Below are 16665 nucleotides of genomic sequence, written 5' to 3'. Positions count from 1 at the left end.
AGCAAGGTGGGTTCCTTCCCATGTCCTCCACCCTAAGATTACCAGTACTAAAGTGCATTACCCTTAAAGTTGCAACCCATAAAGGTTACTCAGTGAACTTACTTGAAAATTTTAGTGTTGACACATTACAAAATCAAATGTCACTATACAGCTTACAAACTTTTATGCTTAGCATCTTGTTTCTATGGCAATATAGACTTAAAAACCAGAAATACTGATTAATCACTACTAGTCAGTCAAATCTGAGTTAAATTCACTATTGAAAGACAAGTTTTTAAAAACTTTTGAAGTGCCACTGTACTGAGAAATCCCACTGGGATCCTTATTAGCAATGCAAGTCTCCAGAGCTACTTCACCAACAGTCATCTCTGGGCTGCAGTTTTTATTTCAGCCACTGCCCTCCTAGCAGTAAAAATTATTTCCCCGAGTAGCACTGCAATGTTGATCCCAACACATCTTCAAACTTTCTAGAGTAACATATATTGGCCATGCTGATTTGGATCATATTTGATAGTACCCATTTACAATCCAAGACTCATTTGATATCAAGATACAACATTAATAATCTTGTACAGATAATGGTGTTAAGTCATGCCAGGACGTTGCTTAAACATATTTACGGGGAAGCCTAACTATCCCTATTATCCCTCCCAATTTGTCAGAATTGTATTTCACACCTGCTTTTTGAACTCTTGGCATGCATAAAACCTCATTACTCGGGTACCATTTCAGGCCTTACCTAAAATGCTTTTACTTAGTAGCTACTAAATTATCATAGATGTGTAGTGCAAACATCAGGAACAGAGAATTGTTTCAGATGGGATTTTAATGGGCTTCGTAAAGCCAAAAACTCAGTACAGGAAGTTCCTTATCCACTTCAAATACAATTAATTGAATTATGCATATTTCTTCCAGTAAAAAATGGACAATATAAACAAACATTTTCAAGAACCTCTCAATGCATTCGAGTTATAGGTTTAATTTACAGTAAAATAGCTTTTACTATGACCAATGTGAATTATTTAACTTTTTAATAATACCAAGATTCTTTTGCCTTGTCACCCTTGTTTGTTATGCCAAGAGATGAACATCAAATGATTGTACTTTTTCAAAAGTCTGGTCAGCTTCCAACAGGTTTAATTTGTAGGGCCCCATGTATGAAGTTAAAAAAAAACAACAACAACCTTGGATTGAGAAAACAAGACAAATAAAACTGGATTTCAAAAATGCTTAAAAACCACTTGAAAAAAACCCTCTTGAGTAAAGTCTAACAGGCCATCTTGTAGAGGAAGCTTTCAGGCTACATGTGAAAAAAGCTATATAAAGGGGAAGTCATGTAGGTAACTAAACAAGATTCAGCGAAGCTCCAAAAATCTTTATAAATACAGCCATTGGAAGGACGATCTTGAGTCAGGAAGGATTTTTACTCGGTGTGAGCTGAGGACAAGAAGCAGGTACAATCATAAAGGCACAGGTTTATGGACATGTTGCAGCAATTCACCACTCCTATACTTTTAGATTAGTGTTACTAGGAATCTTGGGCCCTCCCCCAGTTAGCACTCAGACAACTTCTCAACTAGAAACTTAATTCTTTAAGGTCCAACATGCACTCAAATTATTTATCAGTAATGTGAATGAAGGCCTGCAATCAATGGCAGATACATGGAAAAAACATGTTTGATATTAACTCAGTAGCTGTAGTTTCTGCCACTATCCAGTGTAAGTTGGGGCACTGAAAGTTTAAGGGCATTTTGACAAGACAATTTTTCCACTCCCTTTCCAAGGCCTACTTACCTCAGTTGTCATAGTTGTCTCTGTAAGAACCACTTGAGGAGTACCGATCATTGTAACCTCCCTGGCTTCTGAAAACAAGGATTAATATTTTATGCCTATTTCCCACAGAACTGATTTGTAAAACAAAATACACAACAATTACCTGCTGTAGTCCCGGGAACTACTGTAGCCTCCACTTCGGTTGTCATAACGTCCACCATAACTTCTGTCTCCACCGTAGCTTCTGTCACCATAGCTTCTGTCTCCACCACCTATAGTGAAAAAAAGTATTTCAGTGACAGCTGAATTTCAGAAACCCACCTATTCCACCCTTCGCTCGACGCATCATTTATCCCTGTTGCCTTGCTCTTACCTCGGGAATAGCCACGACCTCGTCCCCTGCCTCCAAAGTAGCCACCTCTGGATCCACGAGAAGATTTCCCAGCATGATCCACTCTGATCTGGCGCCCATCTATAGACTGATAATGAACAAATACTTTAAATGAGAAAATTAATTGATTAAAGAAATTAAGTGTCAGGGAATGCAACTGATTATGTTTATGCACATTCTTCTAGACATAAAACCATTTCTTAAATTTTAAATAGGATTTTAGCCAAGGAAGTAATATGAATGCTAAATGACATTGTCAAATCAACATAAAGTTTCCAGTCAGAATTTATTAAATTTAAAGGCCCCCCAACTCCAGAACAATTCTAGGCACCTTACCCAACAACAACAACAACAAAATGTCTGGACCAATCATATTTGGGGGGGGGGGTGTCAGTGTGCCTTCAAGTCAATTTTGACTCCTGGCGACTCCCTGGACAAGTCCCTGCAGATTTCTTGGCAAGGCTTTTTGAAAATGGTTTGCCCTTGCCTGCTTCCCAGGGCTGAGAGGGACTGGCCCAAGTCCCCAGCTGGCTTCTGCCTAAGGTGGAACTGGAACTCTTGGTCTCCTGCCTTCTAGGCTGATGCCTTAACCACTACCCCAGACTCGCTCTCCCTAACACTGCAAACACACTGCAGGCTACTCATTAACCACACCAGCTCTTTGGAAGACTATAATATAGAAAATAATTATTTTCTACTCTTCTTCCACAAAGTCATGCCAAATTAACATCAGGCTCCAAGCACAGTGATCTACCTAAATTTTATCTTGCTGCAGTACCCTAGGCCAGCCTTTCTCAACCTTTGACCCTAGAGGAACCCTTGAAATATTCAGGCTCAAATATAGGCCCAAAGTCACAAAATTATTATATGTTTTTCATGGGTAGGACTGCATTACAGGCATTAACAGTGTTCTTAAACTAAAAATAGATGAAACTTACCTCTTTAATGTGAAGTTGCCCGAATTTGAAATATTTTTTAAAATAAATCATGATCTCCCAGGGAATCCCTACGGACCTCTCACAGAACCCTGGTTGAGAAACCCTGCCCTAGCCAGTTATTATTTTTCAGGTCTTTTAAATACTAGTACTCTTAAAAGATCCAGGAAATTTAGAAACATTCAACCACAGAAAGGAGACAGTTCTCAAAAGACATTTGGGGGGAAAAATGCATTCTGATGAAAAAGATCATAAATATCCTTAGGGAAAAGCTTGAAGGAAAAGAGCCTAGCTACTCCATCAGAAATATCCTTGACAGTATTCTCAGCCAACCCCCAAGCACCTCAGAAATTATTAAGTGAAGAAGTATCCCAGAGATGTAGGGAATTATTCTCTAACAATAGGCACAACCCTATGAGACCAATGTGAATGTATGCATCTGTAGAAGTGGTTGGAGAGTTTTGCCTTTTTATTATAGAAATGCTCTTTTGGCTCTTAAAAGACAGATGGTAAATTTAATAAACAAACATGCATTTAAGTGATATATATCAGCTATGAAAGCTCTTGCACTATTTTATTTGGCTGAGCATTGCAAGAGAAAAACATACTCATCATGCTATTCCCTTTCAAGGTGAACATTGTGCAAAATGCAAAAATTTCATTTTTTAATCTTTATTTTCTATCCTGCCTTTATTATTTTTATAAATAACTCAAGGCGGTGAGCATACCAAATACTCCTTCCTCCTCTTTTCCCCACAACAACCACCCTGTGAGCTGAGCAAGCAAAATAAACAGGAATTAAGAAAAAAGGAAATCAAACTAGATTTTGTTTACAGCAATATCACTCACTGTACCTCTCCATCCTTGCAACACATTCTCATTTCTACCATACCCATATGCCCTTTGTTATTTAAACTTTTCACCTCTGCAATATTGTGAGGGCATCAGTCTTAACTCAATCCACTCTTCCTTCATAGAACTGTTCTGCAGTTCCATCCTCATTTGTTCCTTCATTCCAACCACTGTCTCCAGCATCCTCAGTGTTATCAGTATGCAGAACGTACCTCCTCAATGATGAAAAGCAGGCAACAATATGTTACCTTGCAAGACAGGCACACTGTAGCTTGCATGGAATAGGATGGTCATGTTTGAAGGAAACTATATTTAGTTGTGTCTATGGAATACTGACCAAGCTGTACAAAAACTATTATTTCCTTACTACTAGCCAAAAATGTTAAGCATAGCATGGGTATAACTGAGGCCAGTAATCTAGTCAGTTAGGTAAGAAAATATGAAAGGCTCAATTGATAAGTTAAAAGGAAAAAATGTCAAGCCTAAATAAGTCCTGATGCTTTAAAAGCTAAATACTACAGTGCTAGTTTTACTTCCTGGAAACCACCTCACTAAGCACATGAAAAACGTAATGTACCTAGACAAACTAAGACAGTGGTAGTAACAACAAATCATACAATGAAGAAAAAAACCCTCACCTCTCCATTCATTGCTCTCATGGCATCTGATGCATGCTCAGGATTGGCAAAGGTGATAAAACCAAAGCCTCTTGATCTCTGTGTTTCTTTGTCTTTGATCACAACAACTGTGAACCCAGAAAAGTAGAAGAAGTAATTAAGCTCCTTTGGTTACCTTCAACAGCAACTCATTCCCCTTTACTTGCCAAACATGCTTACCTTCAGAAATAGGACCAAAAGAGCTGAAATGCTGTTCAAGGCCTTGTTCATCAGTATCGAAGTTTAGCCCCCCAACAAATAGTTTTCCTTCTTCAGAAGACATAATGGTGAGAATCTAAAGAATAAACCAAAAGAAACATGGATGCTATATACCAGACACATTTATGTGTTTATTTATATTTATCATATTTCTATCACCGCCCATCTGTCCCCACTCGGACATTTCCTTAAGAGAAACGTAAAAAAACCTTTCTTTTGATGGTAGGAAAAAAAACAAGTCTACCAGGAGACCGCCGTACAAAAAAACCTCGTAAAATACCGGACTTCCGCAGAGAACTTCCCATTTTATTGTTGTAAGCCGCCCAGAGTCACTTGCTGAGATGGGCGGCTGTAGAAATCGAATAAATAAATAAATAAAAATTACTCCGCACGCCGCCGCCTAAGTCATTGCGGCGAATCTACGAATCGGGTATCGCCAGGCCTGTGAGTTGAGCACATGGCTCCGAACGTCACAGGGCATCAGATCCGGAATTCCACGTGACCGTAACGTTCTGCCAAGCTGCTAACGGAAGCTGCCCACGAGCCTCTTCCCGCCCTCCCGTCATTTCAAAGTTAACTTTCCCTGCGCCCCGTTTGGATCCAGGTTCCTTAAAGAAGGATGCCTCAAGCCACACTCCCCATCAGCAAAAAAGCCCAACCTATCAGTTTCCAGGGAACAAAGCGGCAGAATCCCTGCAGGGGCTTGGGAGGAGCAGAAGCGAGGAGAGGAGGGAGAGCTGCTTCCCCTGCGCCCCGAGCGCCATCTTGTTAACCCAACGCGAGGGAGCGTTCCTTTCCTTCTCGCCCCCACTTCCCCCCCTCGGCCAGGCATCCACCAGGCATGCGCACGGCACGGCTACGTTATTTCCTTTCGGAGTTGGCGAAGCTTTCGGAACGCAAGCCTCTCGCCTTCCGAAAGCCTACCGTGCGAATGCGCTCGGAAGCTCGCGCGCCTCCCGCTCCCCAAGAACAGGAGGCCGTAGCCTCCCTATAAGTAGGCTACGGGCAAGCTTCCTCACCCCCACAGGGACCAAGAAATGATTTTGGAGCTTACGTACAAGAGGTCCTCCTAGCTGGAAGTACTCAAAATGCGGCCGAGACACCGCCCGCGCGACGCTTATATCGGGTCCCGCCCCATCGCTATCACGTGGCCGCCACAGGGCCGTTCTATGGCTGTCGGGTAATGCGCGTGCGCACCGAGGGCGAAGTGGCTCGGCCACTGATCGCGCTTTTGTTACCGTTTCCTCTTGTGGGGTGTGTGGCGCCCGGGGAAGGAAGCTCTTTAGGCAGAGTCCCAGTGATGAGATTTCGGTTGACTCGTAGGTGGACCTTAAGTGCTAAGTGACACAAGCACGACCGCTAGCTCATTTGATGTGAAAGTGTCTTCTGGAAAATTTCCTACATTACGTTGAGATACGTGTATTTGTAAAGTGCTTCCACTTCCGGGTCTGACTGCACGTTTCCGCGCGCGGCGCAAGAGGACGGAACGAGGAAGGAGCAGGCAGGTGTTTCCCAGCTCGAGCATGGCTGCCATAACTGGAGTGCAGAACTCTGGACGACCACGAGATGCGGGCAGAGAGCTAGAGTTCTCCCGCACTTCAGGAGCTACCACTTCCTGTCTGGATTTTTCTGGCTGAGATACGGTAGCCCCATGGAAGAGTTTGGGAAATTAATACTCCTGTCTTTTCCCCGTTCAAGTAATGGGGGCTTGCGCGTCTTCAGCTGGTGTGTTCTGACATAAAGGTTGCCCGGTTATTAGGCAAGAGGACAAGAAATTGCCCGCTTGGCTACAAAAGGAAGAAAGGCCTATTGAAAGATGCTTACCTGTCCTACTGGAAAGAAAGTCCTGCCCTTAACATTACGTGGTTCTTTTTTGGTTTATGGTTTGTTCTTTGTTGTACGCCACCCAGAATCACGTTACTGAGTTGTGTGGCCTTATAAATCCAGTAATAAATAAATGATTCTGAAGAGTTTAAAAAGGAGCTTCTATCAGAGCTTAACAATGTAATTGTGTGCCTGTCTACTCATGAGATCATCTAAGTGAGGGTTTTCTGGCCAGCATGATGCTTTCCAGCCATGAACTCTTTACTCCCATAATTGCCCAGTCAGCATAATCAGTTGTTGGTGCAGAGTTTCCTCACTGAATACGATGGGAATTAGAAAGCATGCACTGTCACTTCAATTCTTCTCTTGTCCAATGTGTGAAAGAGCAGGAGATGCAAGTTTTGCCATTCTTGAAAACTTCCATTCTAGCAGACAAGATAACTTGAGTTTTGCAATGTAGGTATCTAGCACGTAGTTGCTAGGGTAAGCACAAGGGACTCCCATCACATGCTCCTTTTTCCCCTTGGGTTTGGTGTATGTTTAGAGACAGGAAGTGCTGCTGAGAGGACCATGATCTGCTCCTGCTTGCTTACCAGGATAGCCTGACCATATTGCCCCCAAAATAAGTGCTGTTGGTAAACAGCAAACTGGACTTGAGGTTCAAGCTGAAAGGGCAGGTGTGCAGTCTGGGAATGCTCCTTGATCCTCAGCTGTTACCAGATTTGCAGGTGGCAGCTGTGGAGAGGAGCACTTTTGTGTAGCTGTTATTACCAAGATGTAATATGTTGATCTACTCCCAGTGGTACAGAGCAGCATACACAACCCTCCCCCAGAAGATTAAAAGCATGACAATAATAAGGATCTTGCCACTTTTGTCAGAATTAGGGAAGTGCACTGCAAGCTCGGCCCCTTTGGGGTATGTGTATAGAAACTGAAATATTTTAATTGCATTCCTTTACATGTCTACTTCAGAGCCAGTTTGGTCTAGTCATTAAGGCAATGGGAGTTCTAGGCCTGCCTCAGGCCTGAAAGCCAGCTGGGCAAGTCACACTCTCTAGGAAGAAGGCAAGGGCAAACCACTTCCGAAATCTTGCCTAGAAAACTGCAGGGACTTGTCCAGGCAGTCACTGAGGATTGGACACGATTGAATGCCAAAAAAACCAACCAACCAACCAACCAACAACAATGTATCTACTTAGGTAAATAAATGGGATTGCACATTTGTGTCCCTGCAAGGTGGAAAAATGGGTTTTATCTAGCCTCCTTCCAGAAATTAAACCCTAAAACAGCTTTTTGGTACAGGTGTACAAAATTCATATAAAAATAATAACACCCCAGAACATTTTATAGCTTACAATAGCAACACTTCCATATGGTCATAACTTCCCATATTTTTACACCAAGGTTTCTGTTTGATATCCTCACTGATCTTTGCTTTTGCTGTTGTACCCTATTTGGTGTTGCTATAAGCTGCTATAGCCTGTTCTGAGCCAGTTGCAGAAAGGGCTGTGTTTGCAGGGTATGCTTATCCTTGGTTAATCTAGCTGTGGTTTACTGAGCTGGCAAGCAGCTGTTGCTGGACTAAAGCACTTTTCACTCCCTGATACCATGGGCATTATGCTGTCGGAGGGTAAAGAAAGTTATATTTCAATACAGTATGCATACACAAGCATGCTGTTATGGTGTGGAACTAGGACCAGAGAGATCCAGGTTCAAATTTACCCTGAACCATGGAAATACACTGGGTGACTTTGAGCGACTTACTGTGCTCAGCCCAGCTTACTATGCAGGACTGTTGTGGGAAGCTATTGGAAGAGAAGTGCTATGTATGTTCCCCTGAGGGAAAAACATGGTAAAACTCTGAACAGACTGAACTCCGCTGCTAGTGACTACATGGATATATCCACATGGTTTTCTTGGCAGCCAAAAGGAAATGGTCTGCCATCCCTTTAAACAGAAAAATCTGAAGGGATTGGGAAAGACTGTTATGCCATGCCTATCTGCCTGAAGCATTTGGTTTACAGACTCTTCCAAGGTCAAGGGTTCTAACAGATTGTAGCCTGTTTTGTAATGTCATTTGTTTAGATCAAAGTTTGTATTTTATTTTATTTTATTCAGAGATACAAGTCACATTTCTTTCATTATTCATTTGTTAAAATTGCACTTATTGCTATTCACATTGGTTCTCACAGTTTATTTTTTGCCATCTGCAGCCCAGCTGATTTTGGTTTCTATTCTGTGTCGAACCTAGAATTAGGAAGTTTCAAGCACAGTCCCTTTCAAACTGAAAACATTTTGTGTGCCTAGAAAACAGCATTGCCAGAAAAATCAGCAAGACGCCTTTGGGTATCTTTATAATCATCTCTTCTACCCTATATTGCTCCTCAATCCCTGCAAGCAAACGGCTCTTAATTCCAGGGAGCACCGGGATCAAGATTAAGAGAGATCACAGAAGTGGATGGGGTAGCTGTAGAGCCCATGGTGCGCAGTGAGCTATACCAGTCTTCATGACTACGAGAGCTTTGAGGATGATGGGGGACAGGACAAGGAAAAGGGGCGGAAGTAGCGGAGGGAGAGGGGGGTGGTAGAGCATAGGTGGAAGGGAAGTGGGGTAAGTGAGGATGAGGCCCAAGTGTGGGGGAATATTGGAACTGTCGAGGAGGGGGTGCAGGGATGGGGCAGATAGAGAGAACAGCAGGCGTGCCTGGCTTTGGCAGGGCCCGTTCTTGCTTTCGCTGTTTTGCCCGCCGATTCTGGAACCACACCTGACAAGGACAGAGCAAAAGCAGATTATGAATAAAACAGCAAGGGCAAAATTGCCTAACAGCCATGTTTGCCTGAAGGGCCAACAGGGGTTCTTAGTGACTACAGTAGACTTTCAGTTAACTGGCACCCATGGGGATTGGTAGATGCCGGATAAATGTAGTTTCTGGTTGCTTGAGAGTTACTATTAAACCCTAATACCCACTAGATGGCAGCAGAGAGATACAGATTTTTTTGCCGGTTGCTTGAGAGTACCGGGTTTTTTTTTTTCTGGTTGCTTGAGCGTGCCGGTTGCCTGAGTTCTGGTTAACTGAAAGTCTACTGTACCTGGATTTTGCACATGCAGCTGAAACCCTCATTAACAGATTTATAAATATTCCAAAGCCTATAGTGATTAGCTGCTACCGCTCCACATAGACTTTCATAGATTGTGAATGCATCAAATTTTCTCATCTAGAACTAAAGCATGTCATTATTAATAGTATGCATCACAGTGAATATTTTAGGTTAAGTGGATACCAACTTCAAATCCATGAACCCATTGATGAGATTAAGAAAACAGTAAAAATATTATCGGGAAATAAATTCACTTGGAGTTCAAAATATAAAAGAGAAGAATGTGGTTTTAAATAGTTAAAATCAGACATCCTTTAACCTGTGATGGCATGTACAGTAGCAGGGATGGGCAACAGGTGGGCATATGATCCTCAGTTTCATGTGGCCCTCGGCCTAGCGGCCTCATACAAGCAATCAGCTCAGATCTCTAGCAAACAGAATCTCTTGCTTGCCTGGCGGTCAGCTATTTGAGGAGGAAAAGAGAAAGGGTTGCCATAATTTTTTTTTAAAAGGGGATGGCTCTATTCATGATGAATTCTGCTCCTACCCTCCATTAGCACCCTTGATGGAAAACTGATTGCTTGGTATAAAGCAAGGGATAACACATGGCTGCTGTATTTACCCAGCTTCTAAAAAGCCTTTTCGGGCTGTTTTAATATGTCCAGTAGCCCATTAATCAGAAGTTCTCTGGCTCTTTAGATCAGGTACCTGGATGCGAGCTTCGTTGAGTTTGGTAGCCCTGGCCAGCTCCTCTCGGCAGTAAATATCAGGGTAGCGATTTTTTGTAAATGCTGCCTCCAGATGGTCTAGCTGGTCCTGGCTGAAGGTAGTGCGGTGTCGACGGCGGGTAGGAATGGCAGCTGTGTGCAGAGAGTCAGGGACTGTTGGAGAAAGCAGGGAGCCTCCAGCCAGGCCAGGAACATTGGGGAATTTCTTGTAGAGGGAAACTTCCACATCTGGAAGGAAAAGAAAATCCCCTGACGTCTCATTCCTCTAATCTGCAAGATGCCTCTATTCAAATTTTCTGTGAACTACCAATGTTGTTCACGCTGAGCTAACCAATTCTTAGCTTTACAGACTGGTGCAGCCAGGAGCTCTACTTGACATGGATAGGATGGCCCACTGCAATTGCACTGAATAGTTCCCATCCTTGTGAATGTGGTAACTAGTACTTTGGTGTGGTAACTAGTACCTAGTACCATATCCAAGAGGTATCATCCATTACACATTCATAGAATAGAATCACATCAGCTTTGGTAGTGGATTTATAATAATGGTAGGCCCTTGTTCAGACTCTGGCATTTGCCCCATCATCCTAGGTGTTATGTCTAGATGACCAGATTTCAGAGAATAAAAACTGGGAGACCTAAGTTTCATAGTTATTAATGTTAATTAATTGTTTAATTTCCCAATAGTCCTGGGCCAAAAATACAACAAAAAAGAGATGGAAAGTTAATGTTTAGAAGGACTTTTCTGTAATGAAGGAACTACCACTAATTCCAAAGACTTGCTGTTCTAACTAGTGCTCTTATGCTGTATACAAAATTATTTTGTTGTACAAATGTATGGACTATCTGAATTTAGTAGCATGGTATGTAGGCAGTGGCTTGAGAAAAAAGCAAACAAAGCAAAGGTGGCCTTAGATATGCATGGACCCGTGAGTGACCCACTCTGAAACTAGACCAGAGTGGAAGTTGGCCACCAGATGAAAATTGCTCATCAAACTACCCAGCCCATCAACAATAGCAACAATCAACAAGAGCACAAATGAGGTGGAGAAAACTGGCACATTAAAAAAGAGGGCTGGACAGGGACTTGGTTGGAAGATAACCCATGTAAATACAACATCTGGGTTATGATCTGTCTTCTCCACTCACCTCAAGTTTCTTGCTTGGTTCTCTGGTGAAGTTGAGTATGAGAGCATGAAAGTTAAGTCTGTGCTTAAGCAAAACCTTGCTATATTATAATAAATAAAGCTAGGGGGTTAACAAAGAAGTCATTGTGTGCTGCAGTGTGAATCACTTGCCCATCCAAGATCCTAGAAGAGTTGGTATCTCATTGAAAGGTGTGTGAGTGTGTTCCCTGCATAGACTCCTGACCATTGCCCAAGGCTATGCATCCAGCAATCTCATAATATCTGTTCTCAGCCATTCCTGATTCATGGAGCATTGCAAGTGGAGGGAGCTAGTAATGGGTGGTGCAAGGAAGGCTGATTGATTATAAGAAAGATATAATGATTTCCAAGTCAAATCAAGTTGATGGACCATTAACAAGCAATAGATCTCTCTATGAGTCAGGAAATTGAGGAGAGATAGATCTTCTCTTTCCTATAGAAAGTACCCCCAAACCTGATGATAAAAACACCACCACCCCAGACACTATCATGACAGCCTGATTACCTGCTGCTGTTTCTAGGGCTATTAGTTGCCATGCTGACCCTGCCTACTCTACTTCAAGTACTTGCACAGGCACAATGCATGACAAACATGGAAGTTGTTTCCCACATTGTGGGTCATGTGAGCCTGCTGCTGCTGCTTCCAATTGCCCAGGATGGGCTCCTGGGAACCAGGCATTCCCCCTGCCCCAACCTCAGGCTTTGGGGGGATATGTCCTGTGCCCAGGAAGCCTGGTCACTCTAGTTATGCCAGGCCTGACTTCATTTTTGAAGCATAAGAAGGACCAAGATACAGAAACAGGGAACCAGTCCCTTTAGTCCCTTACTAGGACCCGGCATCCTAGGGCAGTTGCCAGAGACTCAATGGCTCTTTCCCCATTGTTGTCAGTGCTCTCCACCCACCACTGAGTTGGCAGTAGTAGTAGTTATTAATTGATTAGTCCTATGACCTTCTGGGTTCTAATGTGCATATAGTATGTAGAACTGCTAAGTTTATAACTAAGGCAGCAGTCATAAGAACCCAATACACTGAACAAATTGGGGTATCCTGTAAGGGAGATTCATATATCTGATTACTGACTCCTTGTATTATCACATACGTATTTTATTATTGTATTTTATTTATTTTCTTTTTGGTATTAGACTCTGTATTGTGTTGTGTTGTGTTGTATTGTATTGTATTTATTGATAAGGTCACAGGGCTAATCAATTAATAAACTACTATTACCACTGAGTTGGCAGAAAACTGACATTAAATTTGCTGCCCCTATTGCTGCCCCTTATCTTACCTTTATTCCCAGTTACTGCAGTCCCCCCCGAGGCCCTAGGCAATGAAGTTTAGCAGATTTTACATAACTGGAGGCTCACTTCTGATGGTGTCAGAATAAGGTCAGCCTCAACGTGTGGAAATGTGTCCTACTTTAAGATTGGTACAGTGAAAGATGACTTAAGCCAGCTCACTCATGGGCTGGGGATGAAAGGAAAGAAACATCATGGGGACATGGCTGAAACAAGATGTCGGAGGCATGTTTTATGCTCTGGTTAGATGCAAGTGGGGAAAGCCCCACAGGGCGCTGAAAAAATGAGGTGTCTCCATTGGCATTTGGGTCTGTGACCTTCCATTTTCAGTTCAGTACTATAATGGGCACCAAAACTAGCCTCCTCGTGGTGCACCCTGGGCAACGTGACTTGTCACAGCTCAATACTCTACACATCTGGCTGCTGGACCTCACAAGGATTTCCCAGCAAGAAAAAGCAGCATGAACACCAAACTGCTATGCCATACGATTAAAAAAAAAAGGGCACCAAAGATTGTAGGAAATTGGAATTATAACCCTCAGAATATTCCCCCAAATCTTTATTTGTTTACCATATTTATATTTATTTACCATATTTGTAGACTTTTCAGGCCACCAGATTTTGGGTTGTGTATAAAAACATAAAACCAACCCCCAAAATAAAACATTAAATGCATACCTAATCCTTCTGTATATTCTACATTGATAGGATGCTAGCATTAATTTGTGGGCCAACCTACCTCATTTTTTTTAAAAAAAGCCTTCCTACATTATGCAGGATCTCAAAGGCAGTAGAGGGGGCTGATTAACGTATTGGGATAATGATGAAAATCTTACGGAAACCTAACTGTACAGCAGCCCTTAAGAGAAGGTGTGTTATGAAGGGGGCAGCTGAATCCCACACTCCATAATCTCCTGTATAAACACACATAACAATATCTGAATGGCTGCTTTTTATGGTAACAAAAAAGCGGTGCGAGAAGGCAGTTGAGAACACAGCGGCTGGGGCAAGAAATGGAATGCTGATTCCCCCATTCCACCCCAGGGTTTTGCTTCAGATTGCTCCAATGCACATAAATTAATCCATTTTCTGCTATGCCAAATAGTTTGCCTCATAAACCATGCCACAGGGCTCGATTTGTCTCTCAGTCCAAGCCACACATGCCTCATTAACCAAGTTTACACATTGGGCCAATACAGGTATGTGGTCTGGTTAAACACCATGTGTGAAGACAGGCAGAGTTTCATACGTGAGACTGTGGGCTGCACGTGCCCTTCAGAAGGCTGCGAGAAGATGAAGCACTTGGACGGTTTTGAAACAGCGGAAGAAAATGTCAAACACTCTGCAGCATTTCTATGGCTGTTCCACTCTCTGTTTTCCCTTGCTTTTCTTTCTTTTTGTTTTTGGAAGAAGCCATAAAAGCTGCATTACACTTGCTGGCATGCCACCTTCTCTACGTTGGATGGGACCGTCTCCCCTACATCCACTAATGAGGGCCTTCCTCCCTACACCCACTGAGAGCCAGCCCCTCAAAGAATAAAGTTGTCTAGAACAGCGGTTGCACACTTTTTCAGTTGCACACAGTCTGATAGTGAAAAACTATCTGACAGTAAACATGTGTTGAGCACGGACCCCCCCCCGCCCATATATGTTTATTCATGTATAAATTATATGGATGTAACACTGTACCAATATGTACATTATAAAACATATCCTCAAAATACAAATACTGTATTTTATATACCCTGTACATTAGTATAGCTTAATATCTTATTTTTTAGATAAATTAATATTTTCTTCCTGCATCCCAATATATTATGTTTGCAGATGCCTGGGGTAGTGATCTTCTCTTTGGAGACCATTGGTTTAAAGAAACAGCACTGAGTGAGTCAACTATGGTGTTAAACTCCTAAGACTGTCTACAGAGGGATACCATACGGCCACTGGAACTCTTTGGTGCAGCAAAATTCCTGTTCTTGAGAAAAGCTGACATGTTGTGCATCTTTTGCTGAGCATTTTAAATTTTAATGTTTGCTTTAAAGCAGGCAGCTGGAGCATCAGGCATTGTGATATGCTGATAATGAAGTCCTGTGGTAGAAACAGTATTTTTCTCCCTCAGTTCCATCTCACCACAATAGCTAGGATTAAGCGTGGGGAATATGATGCTTCAGCCCCCACTCTCTGGGAGAACCTGAGATTGTGAGAGCCAAGGCAACACAATGGCCTTGCCTGAGAAACTAATTAATTTGGGACCCCAGTGTTGAGGAATTTGAGCACCCAAGATTGGAGCCAAAGACCTTTCTCATTAAGAAGCGTGCATCCATCAGTTTGGGGAGGACCTGCCCTGAGGATTATAAGTCTCCTGAGCAATTTCAGTCTCCTACTACTATCTCCTAGCTTGGGGTGGGGGGGAGCCTTATATGAGGAGAAAAAGTTCCCCCTTCCCTCAACTCAATGCCATGTTTTTGTTGAGGCTGTAGGAAGGTTCCCCATCTTAGAAGAGTTGCCAGCCAAAACCACACCAAGCAAGGTCACAGTTCTGCCCTGAACACAGGAATCCTGGCTTAACCAGCTCTGCTCCTTCACAGTCTGAGAAAGCCCTTTCCTAGGAACCAGGAGGTCACCTCACAGTGGTAGGTAGCCCTGTAGAGAGTGGGTCCCTCTCCCCCTCCCCCTCCCACCATTGCAGTGTGAAGAGAAGATGGGGCAAATGCAGGAGATACTATCTGCTGGGGATTTTGTCCAGTGATTCAGGCTGCAAGATCTACAGAGTTGGACCTCAGCATTGAAGTGAGAGGGGCAGAATAGAGGGACAATCAAAACTGTAGGTAGTGCCTAGATGTGTCCTTTTATTATGCTATTCTATCCAAGCCCTTTTCTGCTTTAGAAGAAGAAAGATATTGGTCAGGGATGCTTTAATTTGGACTTCTGCCCTGAGGAAAGTGTTGACCAGATAGCCAAAAGGGCCTCCTCCAAATTTATGTAATGTACTTTCCTGTCGTATTCTTGCCTTGCCATAATCTGAGGAAGTTAAGGAAGGAAGGAAGGAAATAATGCAATTTAAAAAAATCCCACAGCAACCATGGCCAATTTAAAAGAGAACCAAAGTACAAAAATGAAAACTATTTCAATCCCAGTTGTAAAATAAAAAAAAATTCCTCAACATTCCTCAACATGTTCATGGACTCCTAACTACTAGCTTCCATGATCTCTCATTTGGAAATGGATCAGCAATGTGCTGGCTCCCAATAAGCACAACCCTGAAACCCTCTTCACACAGCAACCCATTCTCCAAGGTTTTTGATGACATTTTCTTCAACCCAGTCTCTTCTACTCAACCTGCTTTCAATCTAGATGCCCTTTGAGCGTCCCTGATGCCTGTAGACCAAGGCTCTTCAACTCACCAGCTCTTTCAGGATATGCTTCAGTGAACCCCACACTCTTCCTCTTGCCTGCTCGTCCACCCTCCATCTCCCTTGAGATCTCCAGTGCTCCCCACCCACAAACTTTTAAGCGAGGGCTGACATCACTCTTCTCACCTGACTGCACGGGGGTGTGTCAGGGCATCTGTGCAGCTTTACTAGACACCTCCTACCTCTTGGCCTGGAGTGTACCATCCAGTGGTGAAGATGACTAACAGACGGGAGGGTGGAAGAAGGGATACAGCAAGACTAAGGAGCATGGAGTACTTGAACGCTGGGTATGGCTGCAGCTTGGCAGGTG

General features: G+C 42.9%; 2 protein-coding genes across 3 annotated transcripts; both read right to left on the bottom strand.

Moving 5' to 3' along the window:
- Positions 1–808: 808 nt before the first annotated feature.
- LOC134490797 (RNA-binding protein 3-like) lies at positions 809–5911 on the bottom strand. 2 transcript variants are annotated; one of them, XM_063294080.1, is made up of 7 exons: positions 5846–5911; positions 4788–4902; positions 4590–4696; positions 2147–2252; positions 1937–2045; positions 1795–1859; positions 809–1437 (listed from the first exon to the last, which is right to left on the bottom strand). In XM_063294080.1, the coding sequence occupies exons 2-6, from the start codon at positions 4888–4890 to the stop codon at positions 1796–1798; spliced, it is 489 nt and encodes a 162-aa protein (XP_063150150.1). In that variant the 5' UTR covers positions 4891–4902; positions 5846–5911; the 3' UTR covers positions 809–1437; position 1795. The 2 variants fall into 2 exon arrangements, with proteins under 2 accessions (XP_063150150.1, XP_063150149.1); XM_063294079.1 differs by having other exon boundaries at positions 1795–1862; positions 5846–5907.
- A 3147-nt stretch (positions 5912–9058) lies between these two features.
- Positions 9059–16413, bottom strand: LOC134490118 (homeobox protein prophet of Pit-1-like). The gene is made up of 3 exons (XM_063292998.1): positions 16347–16413; positions 10458–10705; positions 9059–9415 (listed from the first exon to the last, which is right to left on the bottom strand). Exons 1-3 carry the CDS (start codon positions 16411–16413, stop codon positions 9059–9061), a joined length of 672 nt encoding a protein of 223 aa, XP_063149068.1.
- Positions 16414–16665: the final 252 nt, after the last annotated feature.

Source organism: Candoia aspera, chromosome 2 (assembly GCF_035149785.1).
Source record: "Candoia aspera isolate rCanAsp1 chromosome 2, rCanAsp1.hap2, whole genome shotgun sequence".
Lineage (NCBI taxonomy): Eukaryota > Metazoa > Chordata > Lepidosauria > Squamata > Boidae > Candoia > Candoia aspera.
The sequence above is the reverse complement of the archived record's forward strand: the minus strand, read 5'-3'. Positions and strand labels throughout refer to the sequence as shown.

Excerpts from the sequence above, each read along its gene's own strand:
- LOC134490797 (XM_063294079.1), bottom strand. The coding sequence starts at position 4,890 with ATGTCTTCTGAAGAAGGAAAACTATTTGTTGGGGGGCTAAACTTCGAT. Across the intron at positions 4,697-4,787 it reads TTTTGGTCCTATTTCTGAAG|TTGTTGTGATCAAAGACAAA; the intron begins GTAAGCATGTTT and ends CTGGGTTCACAG. Across the intron at positions 2,046-2,146 it reads AGGTCGTGGCTATTCCCGAG|GTGGTGGAGACAGAAGCTAT; the intron begins GTAAGAGCAAGG and ends TTTTCACTATAG.
- LOC134490118 (XM_063292998.1), bottom strand. The coding sequence starts at position 16,413 with ATGGAGGGTGGACGAGCAGGCAAGAGGAAGAGTGTGGGGTTCACTGAA. Across the intron at positions 10,706-16,346 it reads AGCATATCCTGAAAGAGCTG|ATGTGGAAGTTTCCCTCTAC; the intron begins GTGAGTTGAAGA and ends TTTTCCTTCCAG. Across the intron at positions 9,416-10,457 it reads TCAACGAAGCTCGCATCCAG|GTGTGGTTCCAGAATCGGCG; the intron begins GTACCTGATCTA and ends TGTCCTTGTCAG.